At 40.9% G+C, this 15,892-nt stretch overlaps 1 protein-coding gene across 8 annotated transcripts in view; it reads left to right on the plus strand.

Annotated features, from left to right (window-relative positions):
• myt1b (myelin transcription factor 1b) overlaps positions 1-10,842 on the plus strand; it is a 111,824-nt gene extending 100,982 nt beyond the window's left edge. For 4 of the 8 annotated variants that reach the window (XM_034592011.1, XM_034592013.1, XM_034592019.1 and 1 more), the window contains 9 exons: positions 378-440; positions 824-892; positions 1,408-1,470; positions 1,790-1,870; positions 2,449-2,670; positions 3,754-3,845; positions 3,932-4,035; positions 5,367-5,510; positions 5,634-10,842. In XM_034592011.1, coding sequence (XP_034447902.1) covers positions 378-440; positions 824-892; positions 1,408-1,470; positions 1,790-1,870; positions 2,449-2,670; positions 3,754-3,845; positions 3,932-4,035; positions 5,367-5,510; positions 5,634-5,777 — 982 coding nt within the window. In that variant the 3' untranslated portion in view covers positions 5,778-10,842. The remainder of the gene's footprint in view (positions 1-377; positions 441-823; positions 893-1,407; positions 1,471-1,789; positions 1,871-2,448; positions 2,671-3,753; positions 3,846-3,931; positions 4,036-5,366; positions 5,511-5,633) is intronic. The other 4 variants (XM_034592012.1, XM_034592016.1, XM_034592014.1 and 1 more) reach the window with 4 other exon arrangements.
• Positions 10,843-15,892: the final 5,050 nt, after the last annotated feature.

Here is a 15,892-nt window from a genome sequence, read left to right on the forward strand (position 1 = left end):
CGCAAACTAAAAACACACCTCTTCCGACTATACCTTGAATAAAAAATTAAAAAAAAGAAAAAAAAAAGTAGTGATTTAGTAGCACTTATATGGCACTTACTTATAGCACTTTGTAGTTTGGCTTTCTTGAGGAAAATAGTACTTTCTTGATTCTTGTTGTTCTGGATTTGTACCCTCATGGTTGAATGCACTTATTGTAAGTCGCTTTGGATAAAAGCGTCAGCTAAATGAGATGTAATTTAATGTAACGGTTTACCATCTGTTAGCATGCTAACATTAGCAGTCAGCACAAATTACAGCTTGATGATAAGTATTTGGTCAGAAAGCAGACAACTGCAGAAACACTTCAAATCCTCTGTCTTTCTCACGCTCTCCAGGTGCCCTACACCTGGTTGTGATGGCAGTGGCCACATCACTGGAAACTATGCGTCTCATCGCAGGTATGCACCATTACAGACTTATTTTGGTGATACAGTACACTAGTGCTCTATATATAAACTCTGCTCTGCTGAGACTCCTGTGCACCTGAGTCCAAAGTGGGCGCACCACGGCTAATTCAAATATTTGATTTGATCCTGACATGCCAGAGGCAATAATGTAGCGTGAGCCTGGGAAGCAAAGGCAGTCATTGACTTTGATATGCATCAGTAATTTACTTCTTGCTGTCTGTCCTCTTCTTCCTAAATGACCTTGGTATGCCTTGCATTCTTGATTTCTCTTCACTCATGTCTCCCCCCCCCTCTTCTTTCAATCTGTCCACCCTGGCTTTCCTCGTCCCCTGCCTGTTCTCTGCTCCCCTGTCCTCTTTCTCTTTCTCTCTCAGTCTGTCTGGGTGTCCTCTCGCTGATAAGAGCCTTCGGTCCCTCATGGCGGCCCACACCCCTGAACTCAAGTATGTCTGCTCTACACCTTCACTGCCTTTTCACTGCCACTTCACTGCACTGCTACTGACACCGTCCAGTGCCACAGCGCTTTATTCTGCTGACGTTGACTTATCTTTTGTTGCTTGCTGCTGCCTCTGCTGCTGCTTCTGCTGCATCTGTCATGGTGTGGGTTTTTTTCTGCAGCTGGCTTGGCACTATGCTTGCTTTCACTTCAATCACTTCATGTACTGTAAATGCAAAATGGAAGTGTAATTCTGTTGTGTAGCTCTTTACTAGACAAGAGGCTTTTCACGGCTCACTATCGACAGATACAAGACGTGTTTCAATGGTAAAGAGCCTGAAAAGATATGAATGAAAACAAACGACCATACGTGTGGATTAAAAAATCAGTAGAATTAAATAGCGGACAATATCGCTCATCTATCTGATGCCATTTTCACAAGATACTCCATAATGAAACATTTTCTTCTAGTTCTTTCTGTTAACTTTGTATTAAATGTTAAATCACTCTTCTCTTTCCCAGATGCCCCACTCTAGGATGTGACGGCTCAGGTCACATCACAGGAAACTATTCCTCCCACAGAAGGTAACAAACAGAAAACACCCACATGCACACACAAAAACGCATACACATGGACACACATACACACAGTCAGTCAGAGAGGCCTAGTGACAGTTCATGGTAGAATTAGACAGGAACCACATACTCACACATTTCCACACCATTCCATGATCCTATTTTCCGACCATTTTAGGCGTTTTTTGAGTGGGTTTGGTTTGTAATTTCGATGAACAGTCTCTGTAAAATTATTCTTCCTGATAATGTTCTCTGCGTTTATCAAGCAATCACTTCACCAGACCTTTTTTCAGCCCTATGTTATCAACTCCATACTTTCTGTTTTCAGTCTCTCTGGGTGCCCGCGTGCCAAGAAAAGTGGAATTAAAACTCCTACCAAGGACAACCAGGAGGACTCCGAGCTTTTAAAGTTCGTACCGCTCAGAAAGCCATAATGTCTGCTTTTAGCGAGACTGACGGTAAAAGTAAAATGCAATAAAAAACAAAGAGAGAGAGAGGGTAGTGACCTGCCCCCGTAACTGAATCAAACATTCAGGCCCTTACTGATGGGAAAATACACTTACTTACAGCAGATACTGACTCTGAATCTAGTTCATGTTAGAGTATCATAGAGTACATCATCAATACATAAGAAATACATGGGCTTCATATTGCATTTGCACACAAACAGTAAATTCAACAGTGTGTTGATAACTGCATGTGCTTAACCTTAATAGCTCTTTCACAATATATTTAATATTATTAGTAATATTATCTATTGCATATATAATATCCCAAAACTAGTTGTAATATAATGAATTTGGCCCAGTAGAGAAAATATGTATAACTTAAATGTTTATTCTAATATTTTCATCTTTCTCTACAGTTTATATGTTTGGATTCTCTTTGTCTAACCCTTGTCCCTCTCGCTCTCTTTATTTCTTTTCCTTGCTGCAACTCTCCTCTCGTCTTCTTCTCTTTCTCCATCCTTTCCTTTGCTCCCTGCAGATGCCCCGTGCCGGGTTGCGACAGCCTGGGCCACATTAGCGGGAAGTACGCCACACACCGCAGCGCCTACGGGTGTCCACTGGCAGCCCGCAGACAGAAGGAGGGTGTCTTGAACGGCACCCCCTTCAATTGGAAGGCCTTCAAGACAGAGGGGCCGACCTGTCCCACCCCAGGCTGTGATGGCTCTGGACACGCTAACGGAAGCTTCCTCACACACCGCAGGTTAGCGGCTCTCAGAACTGACTAAAGCCTCTTCTATATACAGATTCTGCTATGTTGCCATTAAAAAAAATGCCTCGATATGCCTCCATTGCATGTTGAAACTGAACAAAATCAGCTAAGATGTTGGCGCCCCATGCGTGATTTTTAGCATTCTGTCCTGCCATGCCGACTCTCCCATTTACACAGATGTCATTTTGGCTCTGTGAGTAGCTCAGCTTTCCGGATTAAGATGGAAAAACATTGTATCCCCCATTCTGTGTTTTTAAGTTTTACACAGAGCGGTAAGGCAGAATAAAGCCGCAACATCTTGCCCAACCGGTCGAGGCAGATGGCCGCCCACATTGAGTCTGGTTCTAGAGGTTAATAACTGTTAAAAGGGAGATTTTTCTCTCCACAGTTGCAAAGTATTCGCTCATTGTGTTGGGTTTGGGTTGGGTTTCTTTTATTTAAGAAACTTCCATGTCTGTGTTTCTGTGTCACATATAATAATATTAATTTAAAGTAATATTAAATATTAAATAAATTTGCTGACAGACAGATGAGAGAATTACTATCAAGTCGATAATAAAGTATAGAGACAGAACCATTAGTGTCTTAGCTTGAAGAGAGCGGTGTACAAACAAGTAGCTGTGATTTGTGTTACGACAGGACATTTTGATTAGTGCGATGTAGAAGCCTTGATAAGTGTATTTGTGAGTGCCAGAGTCATGGTAGCCATTTCCACTCATTATGCTAAGCTAAGCGGTTTTCTGGCTGTAGATTCATAGTTAATGTCTGTGAGGATTCTCAGTCATCCAGGTCGTGGTACCTTCAGAAGTTGTACAAGCATACTTGTACAAGCTAACTTCTTCAGCCTCTTGGATGAGAGGTGAAACGACTTCAAGAAACACATATGATGTCGTCTCTGTGAGATTCCGCTTCTTTAAGTCATCCATCTCTCATACATCTGATGGAACGCTTATTCAAATCAATCTAGGCTGTTGCTCTGCTAACATGCTGCTCACACTGGTCCACTGCAATATATGTGTGTGTTATTTAGAATTGTACATTGACCCCCCTCCCTCCATGTGTCACTGTCTCCAGCCTCTCAGGATGCCCCCGAGCCTTGTTCGCCAAGAAGAAGGCCAAGTTCCCCTCAGACGACTACCTGAGCACCAAGTTCAGAGCCAGTGATGGTAGGTTGGACTTTATCAGTGTGTACGAGATTCTTGCATGGTGTCACTAAAACATATACTGACCAGGAACATTCTACTGTATCTAGTTTTGGACAACGATGAGGACATCCAGCAACTCAACAAAGAGATTAACGACCTCAACGAATCCAACAATGAAATGGAGGCTGACATGGTCAACCTGCAGACTCAGGTGGGTGTAGTGTGTATTTAGAGTATATGTCATATGTGCGACATAAAGTACTGAATCCAGTCAATTTATTAAAGCTCATTTGTTATATTTTTCATATATTATAAAGACTAAACATTTTCTGCTCTGAAATAAAAGGTTACATTTATTCTCAGTTCAATACACTCAGGGATTTAGCCACTACTATTTTACTTACTATCCAATATGACCAGAAGCTAATGTTAGCAAACCTTAGGTGCTGAAAGTTTTTTTTTCAGCATTTAAAATATCCCAAAATTGCAACTTGTAGCCACAGTGGTAAACATGAATGATGTGCTTGTTTTAAAGGATAAGTTACCACAAGAAACCACATGAAAGATGAAGAACCAGCAGCCAGTCTCTCTAAGGCTCTAAAGCCGGACATACACTATGCTTTGACCTGGATTTGGTTGCAATTTCTTAGGTTGCTTAGGTTCTTTGGTTGCAATACAACTATTGAGTCGGATCGATTTTCAGCCCGTTGTTGCCAGTGGGTGTACAGGGGAGTGCAGGGAGCGACTGACATGTCAGACATTTTGGTCGGTCGTCGTCAGGCTTGTACACAGTGAAGCAGGGTCAAGAGTTAATTCCCCAAAATCAGCACCTTCTCCCTTAGTGCATCTGTGCAAAATGGCAAAACACAATATTAGGAAACGTAAATTATGGCTGGAAGCGATTGCACATTGAAAGAGAATAAGAAGGAGAGAAAGGGGTTCTTAAAGTACTGTAGCTAGTGATCAATTTACAATATTGTGACCTCAAATGTAGTTTTCTTTCTTTCTGCAAAATAGCCAAACCAAAATACCCACGTCTTCCAAGCCACGTGTGTCCATATGCTGACGAAGAAAATCGGACCGTTCAGTGTGTTCACATAAATCCTCAAATTTGGCTTCACATCTCAGACCATTTAATTGTACAGTGTGAAGTGTAATTTAGCAACTACATTTCTAAAGTCGCATAGTGAATGGCCAGCTTTAGCCCCTGAGACCACTGAAGAGCTCACAGACATATATTTTAATTTAGTTTTTAGCAAACATTATTCAAATAGGAGGAAACAGTTGACAGCTGAGGACTATTTTCAGTTGTGGATGAATATACGTTAGTGCTTCAGTGATATTTCTCGCCTTGGTGTACGTGGAATTGAGGAAAATGTTGCCTATGTTAGTAGCATACAATCCCCATTGGTTCTGATCTTTTAATGGAAGTTGTTGACAAGAAATATAGAATATCACCAGACTTTTCCAGTGAAAAGGCAAGTTGCGACCTCTAGCCTAAAGTGGTACCACAGGTAGTAACCCTGTGGCCCTGTGTTTCAGATCTCCTCCATGGAGAAGAACCTGAAGAGCATCGAGCACGAGAACAAGATGATTGAGGAGCAGAACGAGGCTCTCTTCATGGAGCTGTCTGGTCTCAGCCGCGCCCTGATCCGCAGCCTGGCAAACATCCGCCTGCCACACATGGTGAGTTGCTCTCCCCATTTTAACTGTTGGAATCTTTTGAGGTGAGGCTCCTATTTTGAAAAGCGTGTAGGTGTGTGTTTCCCTGGTATCCTCAGCTGAGATTGGTTGTCGTTTGCAACACAGCAGGAGCCAATCACCGAGCAGAACTTCGACAGCTACGTGAGCACCCTGACCGACATGTACACCAACAAGGACTGCTTCCAGAGCCCCGAGAACAAGGCTCTGCTGGAGAGCATCAACAAAGCTGTGAAGGGCATCAAAGTCTGAAACTCAAGACATACACACACCACACGTACGGAGAAAGCGCAGACTGTCCTGAGGTGAAGGAGCGTGACGGAGGAGAAGATGGAGGGATGGCGAGATGAAGGAGAGATGTTGAAATACTCTTCAATATAATGAAATATGATTCAAAAACAAAAAGGGAATTCAGGTTATCTAAATAAACGGCAACTTAAAAAAATCTACCCAGGGAGCACTCTCATAGAAGAAAAGTGACGCGGACCAAAATCCACACCATGCTGCTGCTGGGATTAGGAGGATGGAACAGATCCTTCAGTCAGGATGGATGGAAAAGAAGAATGAAGTTACTGGAAACTGTATCTGGGGGGGGTTTAATATGCTGTATGTTTACCTGTTGTCTCTTTTGTGTCCTTACCTGGTTTTTTGGAGTTTTAACTGTTGCACAGCCGATCCGTTAATCGCACTTCACATCTCCGGTGACATGAAGAGGAGGACACACAGATGAGTTGAGCCCGAGGACTCTGTACCATCCTGCAGCATTCTGTGCAGCCAGTGTGTTCTTTATCCGAGCTCTCTAGTTCATGACCACACACCCACCCCAGCAATATGACGCGCGCACCAAACTGACTTTGTGTTCGCGTTGTGGTGTTACCGTGGCAAAGACGTCAACAGGTCACGTCGACTCCGTTTTGCGGGAAATTCTTCAAGTAAGGTCATGAGACAGATCCAGGAACAGTGTGGGTTCTTTAATTTTCAGCTCATATCATGTTTTGTATGTAAACTGAAACGATGATAGTGATAGTGTGCGCACATTTTAAATTCAGTTAGTCATATCAATAGTATTTATCAACTTAGGAATTGCACTTCATTTCAATTAATAGTTTTGTGGTACAATAATTATTGTTATATATGAATTATTTAAACCTGTGAGCATTTAAATTGTAACTTATTGCCATTTATGTTATTGAGGTTTATTTATTTGAAGCAATCTATTTATTATTAACTTGGTTTTGTAACAGACAAAAAATTGCATCTTTACTGATTATGGTCAAAGCAATTTGCAGATGTCTTGCGTCAATATTTTAAGAATCTATATAGATAACTGACAAGGCATATATTGTTTTGAGTACTTTTTAAAAACCTTTTTAAGTGCAGATGTTTTATAACAGACAAAATCTTTTGATAATTTTACAAAAAAAGTTATTTTTTTTATTTTTGGGTTCTTTGTTTTTCTCCCGTTACCTTGTGTTTTTTCTGTTGCCACTACATTCAGAAACCCTCTGCTGAGAAAAAAGAAAAGAAAGTATGTATTTATTATTTATTTAATATGAAAGAAATTGACTGATATGGCTGTATATTTATTTTGTTATTTATGTGCGTGATGTGACGGTTGAGTGTGAGTAGTCTTAAAGATCCACTGCTAATATTTAAATAAAGAAACAAAATCAATACAAATACTGTTTGATTACTTAGGCTTATACCTAGAGACATACCAGCAGCTGATTGTAAGGACGGAAAAAAATGACCCGACAAAAGCATCACTGCTCTGTTGCTATTTGGTCTTTGTGTGTTTGCTTTTGTCAGGTTGTATAAAACCAAGGAAAAAAACTACTACAACAACAAGAAAAAATCCATAGATTTCAAAAATGTTACCTCTCTTAAGCGCTTTGTAGCAGCCGACACTGGCTCACCCAAAACCTCTGTAATGTACCATCGATGCTGAATTGATGCTTTTTGATTCTTTTTTCTTATTTATTATTTTCATCAATACAATGGTGCATATAGAGCTCTATTCCAGCAGTGTTTTAGGCTGGATCTATGGGTCTCCAACACACACAGACACACACACACATACACACCGATGTATCCAATATACTGTAGGATGGCCTCCTTTGACAAACTTCTATCAGATAAACATACACACCCTTGTAGCCTTACTCTAGATTTTAATTTTTTGATGCACAAAGTGCCACTGAAAAAAAAAGAGAACTCACTTTCTTTCCTGATTCTACGCATTTCTGCAATGTAACAATGTCGGGTCCCAGGAAGACCATGGCATCATGAGAGTGGTGATTGTTTCAGATGCCTTTATTTCTCTGCCAAGATGGCCATACGTACACTATATATACATTCTGTATAAATAGATTTTAAAGATGCTATATATATGAATATAAACATACATATATTTTTCCAGTGTAATTGTTGACTTGCTCTTCTTCTCTTGTATTACCTTGTCAAAAGGATCACTAGCTGTCTAGAAGAGATGTGACGCACGTTATCAAAAGGAGGCAGTTACACCTTATTTAATATCACTAAGACCTGCTCAACTGTGGCTTTAAACAAACCATTCAGACAAGCTGAAGGCAAAGTAGGTGTTGTTGATGATAGATTACAATACTTTGGAAGTGTTTTCCTTTTCCCCCCTTTTCCTTTATTTGTCTGTCCTTTATCCAGAAGTGTCAAAAAAACATCTACTGTATGTTGTACTACTGAATCTGAGAAATGACTGTCAATTTGAAACTAGATGGTTGGCTCTTTGTTCCTAAGTGTCATGTGAGTTCATGTATATTAAAAAGATGCCTCTGAATAATGTTCTGCACATAGTGTTTGGCGACATTGTGCAGTTATTGTATTGTTAATGGTGAGGCCTCACTATGAGCCCATTCTCTAATGTTAAAACCAGTCAGTAGGAGACTTTAGTGTGACCTGCCTTTCAGTGATCCGTCGCAGCTACTGTGGTGTACAGTATGATACCTGTGTGTAACGCTGATGTCAAAGGCATGTTGTAAATGTTCTTTTAGCCAATGTAGAATGAAAATCCTTTGTGCACTTTCTAACTGTTGAAAATGCCAGCATTTGATTCTCGACTCGGGAGAACCCCAGTAGATCACGGGCAATAGCACGTATTCACCCATGGAGGGCGCACTACAAAGCATTGTCTCACCTGTGTGTTGCTGTTCATGTAGAGAACAACCTGTGTGTTACATCAGATAGAGACATCTCTTTGATTCAGGGGGTCGAAAATGTAGAAAAAGGAAGTTGTACTTTCTTTTCCACACAACAACAAAAAAAAACCAAAAGAGAAACGGACAGGATGCAGAGTTTGGTTCTCAGGTGACTGGGAGGGGGGGCATAGGGGGGGCTGCTGAAGCAGAACAGAGCAATGCCATAGGTCAGCCAGTCAGCTGAGGCTAGAGGCGATAGCAGCGGCTGGATCGAGGCCACGTGTGAAATGAGATGAGTGTGTGGGAGTGGGAAATTGATTTGCCGGGCTACACAATCTCCCCCATGTTTCAGGAGGAGGTGTTTGTTGCATAAATGTGCGTCCATCACTCAAAAGAATGTCAAAGCTTTTTATGACTTTTAAAACCCCCCCCACCCCCCCTCAGGTCTTGTGTAACCTTTCCTCAGGAAAGATAGTTTGGATGCATTTGGTTAACGGGCGAGCATACGCTTCCTCTCTTGAAGAGCACGAGAATACGACTGCAGAGGGCGTTAAGACTGTGAATATTCTCCTAACTTATTTGATATGGCATGACCCCTTTTAAACTGCTTGATGAAATTGTCTACTGAGGTATGTAAATGAATAACACTGAGGCCATGAACGCATAGCATTTTCAAAAGAAAAAAGAAAAAAAATGTTGTCAGCCGAGAAAGCAAATGCGGCCTAGGGTTGGTTCTGCGCCCACACACTGTATGTTTTCTTATTTACATAAAAGTACTGAGTGATGGAGTGAGGAGCTTTATTATTCTAAATAGCAAAGAAAATTAAAAAGGAAGAAAAGAAAGAAGAGAAACAGGGCCCAGTTTCCCCTGAAGCACCTGGAATGAAAATGAATTTATCATGACAACACTTTCAGGGAAAAACCAGTCCAGACCAAAATCCAGCTGTGCATTTAAGAGTCGGGGTGGGAGGGTGGGGGCGCATCTTTGCATCCTGGTTTCGTGTTATGTTCAGATGTTAGGTCCAGATGTTTGAGTAGAGCAAAGCAGTCACACCTTGACTCGTGAGAAAGAAATATTAAGTGGAGTGGCACTTTTCATCAAGCTGAGCAAAACCAAAAGCCCCCTCCCTCCCGTCTCCCCCACCTCCCTGCTGTAGTTTCAAGCTGTGTGGTCTTATCATGTGTGCCTTTCTCACTCCACTCATTTCAAGATATATATACATATATATGGTGTGTTTACACTCTGCAAACCTAGTTCAAATACTGCAGAAAACATTCGGTCTGGATCTATATCTCTTTACGGGGTCGCCGGCGGGTGGGAGGGGTATATATGACATCGACGTGTCTTTTACATGCAGGTAGAGGTCCCTTTGTGACAGAGGTACACAACAACAAGCTTTTGTTAGACGGCTAAAGAAACTGTGATCTTACTCTTGTTGATTCAGGTACCAAACTGCATGGACTGTTTCTGTGAAGGAATCTGAAGAACATCATCACCATCATCATCCCTAGATAATGCATCAGTGCAGGGCATTATTTTGAAACAAGTGGAAGTCTCTGTATATATTTGTATTAAGAACAAACAGTGTTATTGTTGTTGTATTGAAGACAAGTTAAAAAATGGTTTTAAAAAAAAGGAGAAAAAAAATAGTTTGTGACAAAGAAAAAAAAAAACATCCACAGCCAAGGGTTGTCCTGCTAGCACATTTTTACAGAGATGAGCTATTTTTACTGGTGATTTTCTAGGCATTGATATTAATATATCCTTTTAAGAAAGTACAAAACTTCCAAAATTACAAGCACTTCCACAACGATAGATTGTATGGTCATTTTTGTTACTTTTGTAGATGTGGTCCTTCCTTTGCTACTGCACCATTTTGTAAAGTGGGACAGGCCTTGGCTGTGTGTCCTCTGTTTTTTTTTATTTCTTTAGTTTTATGTTTTTTTAGTGTTTTATTTTACTTTTTGGGGAGTAAAACACTGTAGATGGGCCGGATTTGTGACTGTGTGTTTGTGTACTTGTGTACATGTTCCCCTGTTCCTGTGTCAGTGTTATAAAGCAGAGAAGTGATGTCAGTTATTGTGGGGGTATGAACCATTTTAAATGTTCTCTATGAAAAACACAAATAAAGAATCATAGACAAGGAGCAGTCTGGCGTCTCTCTCTCTCTCTCTCTCTCTCTCTCTCTCTCTCTCTCTCTCTTGTACTTGAGGACCAGTTTGACTATGTGTGTATCTGTGTGTGTGTACTTGTACTAGTCATGGACACTTGTCAAACTGGTTCTCATAAAGATAGGTACAGCTGTGGCGGCTGCGGGGGTAGAGCGGACGTCCTCTAACCAGACGGCCTGGGGTTTGATCCCAGTCTTCCCCATCCGCATGCCGAAGTGTTCCTGGGCAAGATGCGGAACACCAAATTGCCCCTGATAGAAAAAAGTGCTGCCCATAGCTGTGTGTGAATGGCAATAAATTGTATTGTAAAGTGCTTTGAGTGGTCATCAAGATTACAAAAAAGTGCTATATTAAAAAAGGAGGTGTGTGTATTCTCAAAATTTTGCCACCACTTGGTTTGAAGCTTTAAAGTTGACGATTTCATTTAGGTTAGAATTAGGTTCAGGTTAGAGATTTGGGATTTGCTTGTGGCTTTTTGTTTGGCTAAGAGACTTGGGAATGTATTATGCCATAGAAGATGATCTTCAGGGTAGAAAGACAAACAGAACTGATCAATTAAATTGCCATCAGGGCCCTAACAACAGGGCATGTGCATGAGTAAAGTGAAGTACAGGTACATGCTCAGCACTGACGCACCGACTGCATGAGCAGGCAGTCAGATAACACACACTGCCCTCATGACTGGTAAACAAAATGGGGGACTTGAGTGTTCTGCTAACATGTTCAGTTGTTGCATGTAGTTGTGGCGCTGCACTGACATCTGCTGGATTATTTAGTGAACATGCGTGCAGAGTAAATGCAATGAGTTTTCATCATCCGAACTCTGCTTTCTGCAGCTGTTGAAAGTTTATTTTTCTCTCAGTCCTGGAGCGAACATCACAATCCCCCAGAGATTGTGAAATTCTCACAGCTCCAACATGGATCTTTCTTTTCAACTTGTAACATGTTCCGAGTGTAAGATGTTCACGCATGAAATGTATCACTTGTGAGGGGAAGAGCTGAGTTGGATGTGGGTTCCCCGTCACTGGGCATGGACCAGAGAGAGGCAACAGCCCTCTCATATAAAAGGGAAGATTCAAAGTTGCCTTTATGTGACATGGCTGGATTATGCTGTTAGGGGGCCTGGCCAAAAATATGATACTGAGCCCACATTAATCTGTTGTTCCTCATGCTTCATGTGAAACATGAGCCCTTTTTCTATGCTAATACTACTTAGCCTCAGTTTAACAAGTTCATTCAGGAATATGTAGTACATAATCAGAAAACTAAAACCATAAAGGCCTTAAAATGAAATCATGATACAGGAACCCTCTTCAGGACAGGGCCTCCAGATGAAATGATACAGTAGGAGCCATCTAAGGCCCTTAACATCAGCAGATGTGACGTTCTAGTGGTGCAGTAATAATATTCCGGTAATAATGAAGACGACGCCACCATCACAACAGAGACATGGGGGACGGTGAGCTGACATACTGTAAAGGAGTGATGGGTGGGATTTAAACATTGATTTTCATTTCACATTGATTTTTCATTTCAGCCTTCTTCAGAATTATTCCTTGCGATGAGTGAGTCCTCCTCAAACAGTTCTACAAGACACTGTCACTGTTTATTGTTTGTGTGCAGAGCTTTGTATAAACAGTCTATGTTGCAGAAAGAATTTAGAAAACTTTGTGTTAATCCTACCTGGTTTATCTGCAATAATTATTTTATTGTAAATATTTTTCATAAGATGAAACTGAATTTGCTTTATTACTGTTAACGTGTGTGGTTTATATTAAGTTTAAATGATTTACTGAACTGCTTTTATTTTGTCATACATTGCATGTTGGCTACTTTAGAGGTCTGTTAAAGGACAGACCCAACAAAACAAACAACAACAAAACAAACATTGTGCTTTTACTTAGAGGAGAAATTGCCAAAATGGAAGTGATTCTGTGAATGTCCCAGCCACGACGAAGATCTGCACCCGAGACTCCCAAGTATGTAGTCCAATGTAGTACAATAAAAAAATGAAATCATCAAAATGATCTGGGGGTGATTTTGACCTGTGGTTTGACCCAGGTGCTGACCACTGCTGTAGTTTATCTGAGTCCATAGACTGAAGGCACACTGACTGCTACAAAGCGCACTGACTGCTACAAAGCGCTGGATGCCTGTTTATTCAAAGTATTATTATACTTATATAGTACAAAATATTAGGCATATCACATGCCCTCATCGCACCAAATTTGACACTGCACTTCCCTGGGACATGAACAATGCACATGCCAAGAGTGAAGCCGAAAAGAGATAGATGTGTTCCACATACAGACAGACAGATGTTTGTGGAATTAGTAGGTAGATACTTTTAAATGGATTTATAATGTTGAGACATTTGTTTTTACTGTACCTTTATTTTCTTTTGTTGGTAGGTTATAGTTATATACATATAAGGTCCTTACTCTGTGTCAGGTGGACAGTAACACTGATAAACCAGTAAAGACTGTATTGACTGTGTCCTCAGTTGGCTGCAGAGCATATTTAACTTTATTACTGGGTTACTGACTCATTACATAAATAAACATGGTTTAACCTTTTCCTGTTGCACTGACACAGTAACTTTGACCACGCTGATAAAGGGAACTGTCATTTCTGCTGAAGAACTCTGCAGGACATGTAATGTGTTGCTGAGAATCAGAGGCTGGTACTTTGTCAGAAATAAATACAATGAATATAGTTTCTCTCATTGTCTCAATGAGCTGTGTTATGTTAAACATTCTAAAGAGACAACATGGCAAATAACTGATTTCAACTAAATGACAGTGGGTCCAAAGTGGTCTTGTTTGGTCCCTCCTCTTCCATCTGGAATTATTCACTTAGGATGCCTGGTGCCCAACCTCCATGTCCAGGCCAAAACTCTTGGTGTCATCTTTGATCCAGCCTAAAGATTTGATAAACATATTAACACTGTTGTGAAAAGTAGCTTTTTCCAGCTCAGAAATATAGCCAAACTCAATCCACTCTTCTCTTTGAGGATTTGATTTGAGGATCGTCCTTACTGCCTTGATCTCCTCTCGATTGGACAACTGCAATACCTTCCTTTTGGGCGTTCTCGTTTGCAACTGGTGCAGAATGCTGCTGCTAGACTAACTGGTGCTAGAAAGAGGGACAGTATCTCTCACGGTTAGATACAGGATTGATTTCAAGGTTCTTCTAATTGTTTTCAAAGCTTTTCACAGCCTGACACCCCAGTATATCTCAGAACTCCTCTGGCCCCTATTCATCCCCAGATCTCTTACATCCTCAGACCAACTGCTCCTCGTGATCATGCGTTTGCTGTAGCTGCCCCAAAGCAATGCAGTAGCTTACCTCTTTCATTTAAGTGTTCCCACTCTGCTGAGACATTTAAGGCTGGACTGAAGACCCACCTGTTCTCTCAAGTCTTCTTTACTCATTCATTTACTTTGTTTGCATTAGGGGTTGCTTTGTGTACTCATCTTAAGCTTAGGTGGATTTTACTATTCTTTGATTTTGCTTTCATTTGCTCTTATTCTATTGTGTATTTATTGTACAGCACTTTGGTCAACTGGTTGTTTTTGAAAGTGCCTTATAAATAAACTTGATTTGATGTTCTTACCTTAACCTCCCTTGATCTGCCATTCTCCATCTGCCCACCAGATATCTCTAGACTTTCTTCCTGTCCCCATATCCATCCGTTTTTCACTTTCAATCACTTGGGCCTCCCCATCTTCCACCATTCTCAGTTTCCTCATCACCCCAGCCAGCTTTAAAACCTTCCATTGCCACCAGCTCCTAGTTAAATCATCTGCTTATGTGTGTTTCTCTGTGTCTCTACTACCTGCCTGTAGCACCCTTATGTCTGTGCCTGTCTGTCTGTCTACATGTTTTCATCCATTAATACATGTTTTAGAGAGATAATTAAGAAATGTTTCATTAACTCATCTTGAGGCCAAGATGCTGTTGTCACATCAGTGGAAAAAAACATCCCATATATACATTTAGCTTTTAATTAATATTCTTAACTTACTGTATTTTAATATCTGTACCACAGAGGACCAGGGCTAGGCGTTATTTCACCATACAGTAGAAAAACTGTAAATCCAGGCTTCTTAATCAGGATTGATGACATGTCTACTAGTTGTCACCTGTTCAACCAAAGAAGAAAGTTACATAAATACATAATATTGAGCAGCAGAAATACAAATAAACACTAGAGGTTGTAGACACATCAGTAAAATGATAATGTTCATAAAGAAAAAAATGATGAATAGTTTTTATTTAGTCAACTTCATAGCAAAGTGCAAAGTGCAAAAATGTGCAGTGACCAAACTTTGCTTTTAAGACAGCACCAGTTCTCCTGGAGAACTTGAAAGAGTTGTTCTGTGGACACTTTATTCTCCTCTTCTATGAAATGACTTTGTTCTGACTGTGGCTGCATGTTTGGGCTCGTCGCCCTGCTACACAATGAATTCGGGGACCGGTCAGATTCCTCCCTGATGCTACTGTGTCATTGATAAAAACCTAGAGTGCCTAAATCCTATTTGCACAGTGCTTTATATTATTTATTTCCTATTTGCAACCCTTCACCTGGAACATGCAACCCACTGTGAGACCCTGACCCCCAGACTGGAGGTATTCATGTATCATTCATACTGCTTTCAGACATGCACTGAACTCTGGAGATCTTCCAGACTTTCTCTGGAGGGGCTGTATGTGTGAATGCAAATATCCGAGTAAGAGCCTCCGGACTTTCTGTGGACTTTCTCCGTCCAGTCCACTAGTATGAAAATCACAGAATGTCTGGAGGAGCTAATGTGAGAACACCACAGGAGATACTCCAAAGGATTCACCATGAACAAGGGGGTGTGTTGATGACGTTTTTAACACGAGACAGATGCAAAAATGAAAAAAAACAACCAATAAAGAAAACACAAATATCTCAGGACTGATTTCAGGGAGAGCTGGACACGGCACGTGCACGCTGAGGAATGATCACCCTGCAGCTGGACGCCTTTGTGGAGGGTG

This window comes from Hippoglossus hippoglossus, chromosome 7 (genome assembly GCF_009819705.1).
Source record: "Hippoglossus hippoglossus isolate fHipHip1 chromosome 7, fHipHip1.pri, whole genome shotgun sequence".
NCBI classification, from domain to species: Eukaryota; Metazoa; Chordata; class Actinopteri; order Pleuronectiformes; family Pleuronectidae; genus Hippoglossus; species Hippoglossus hippoglossus.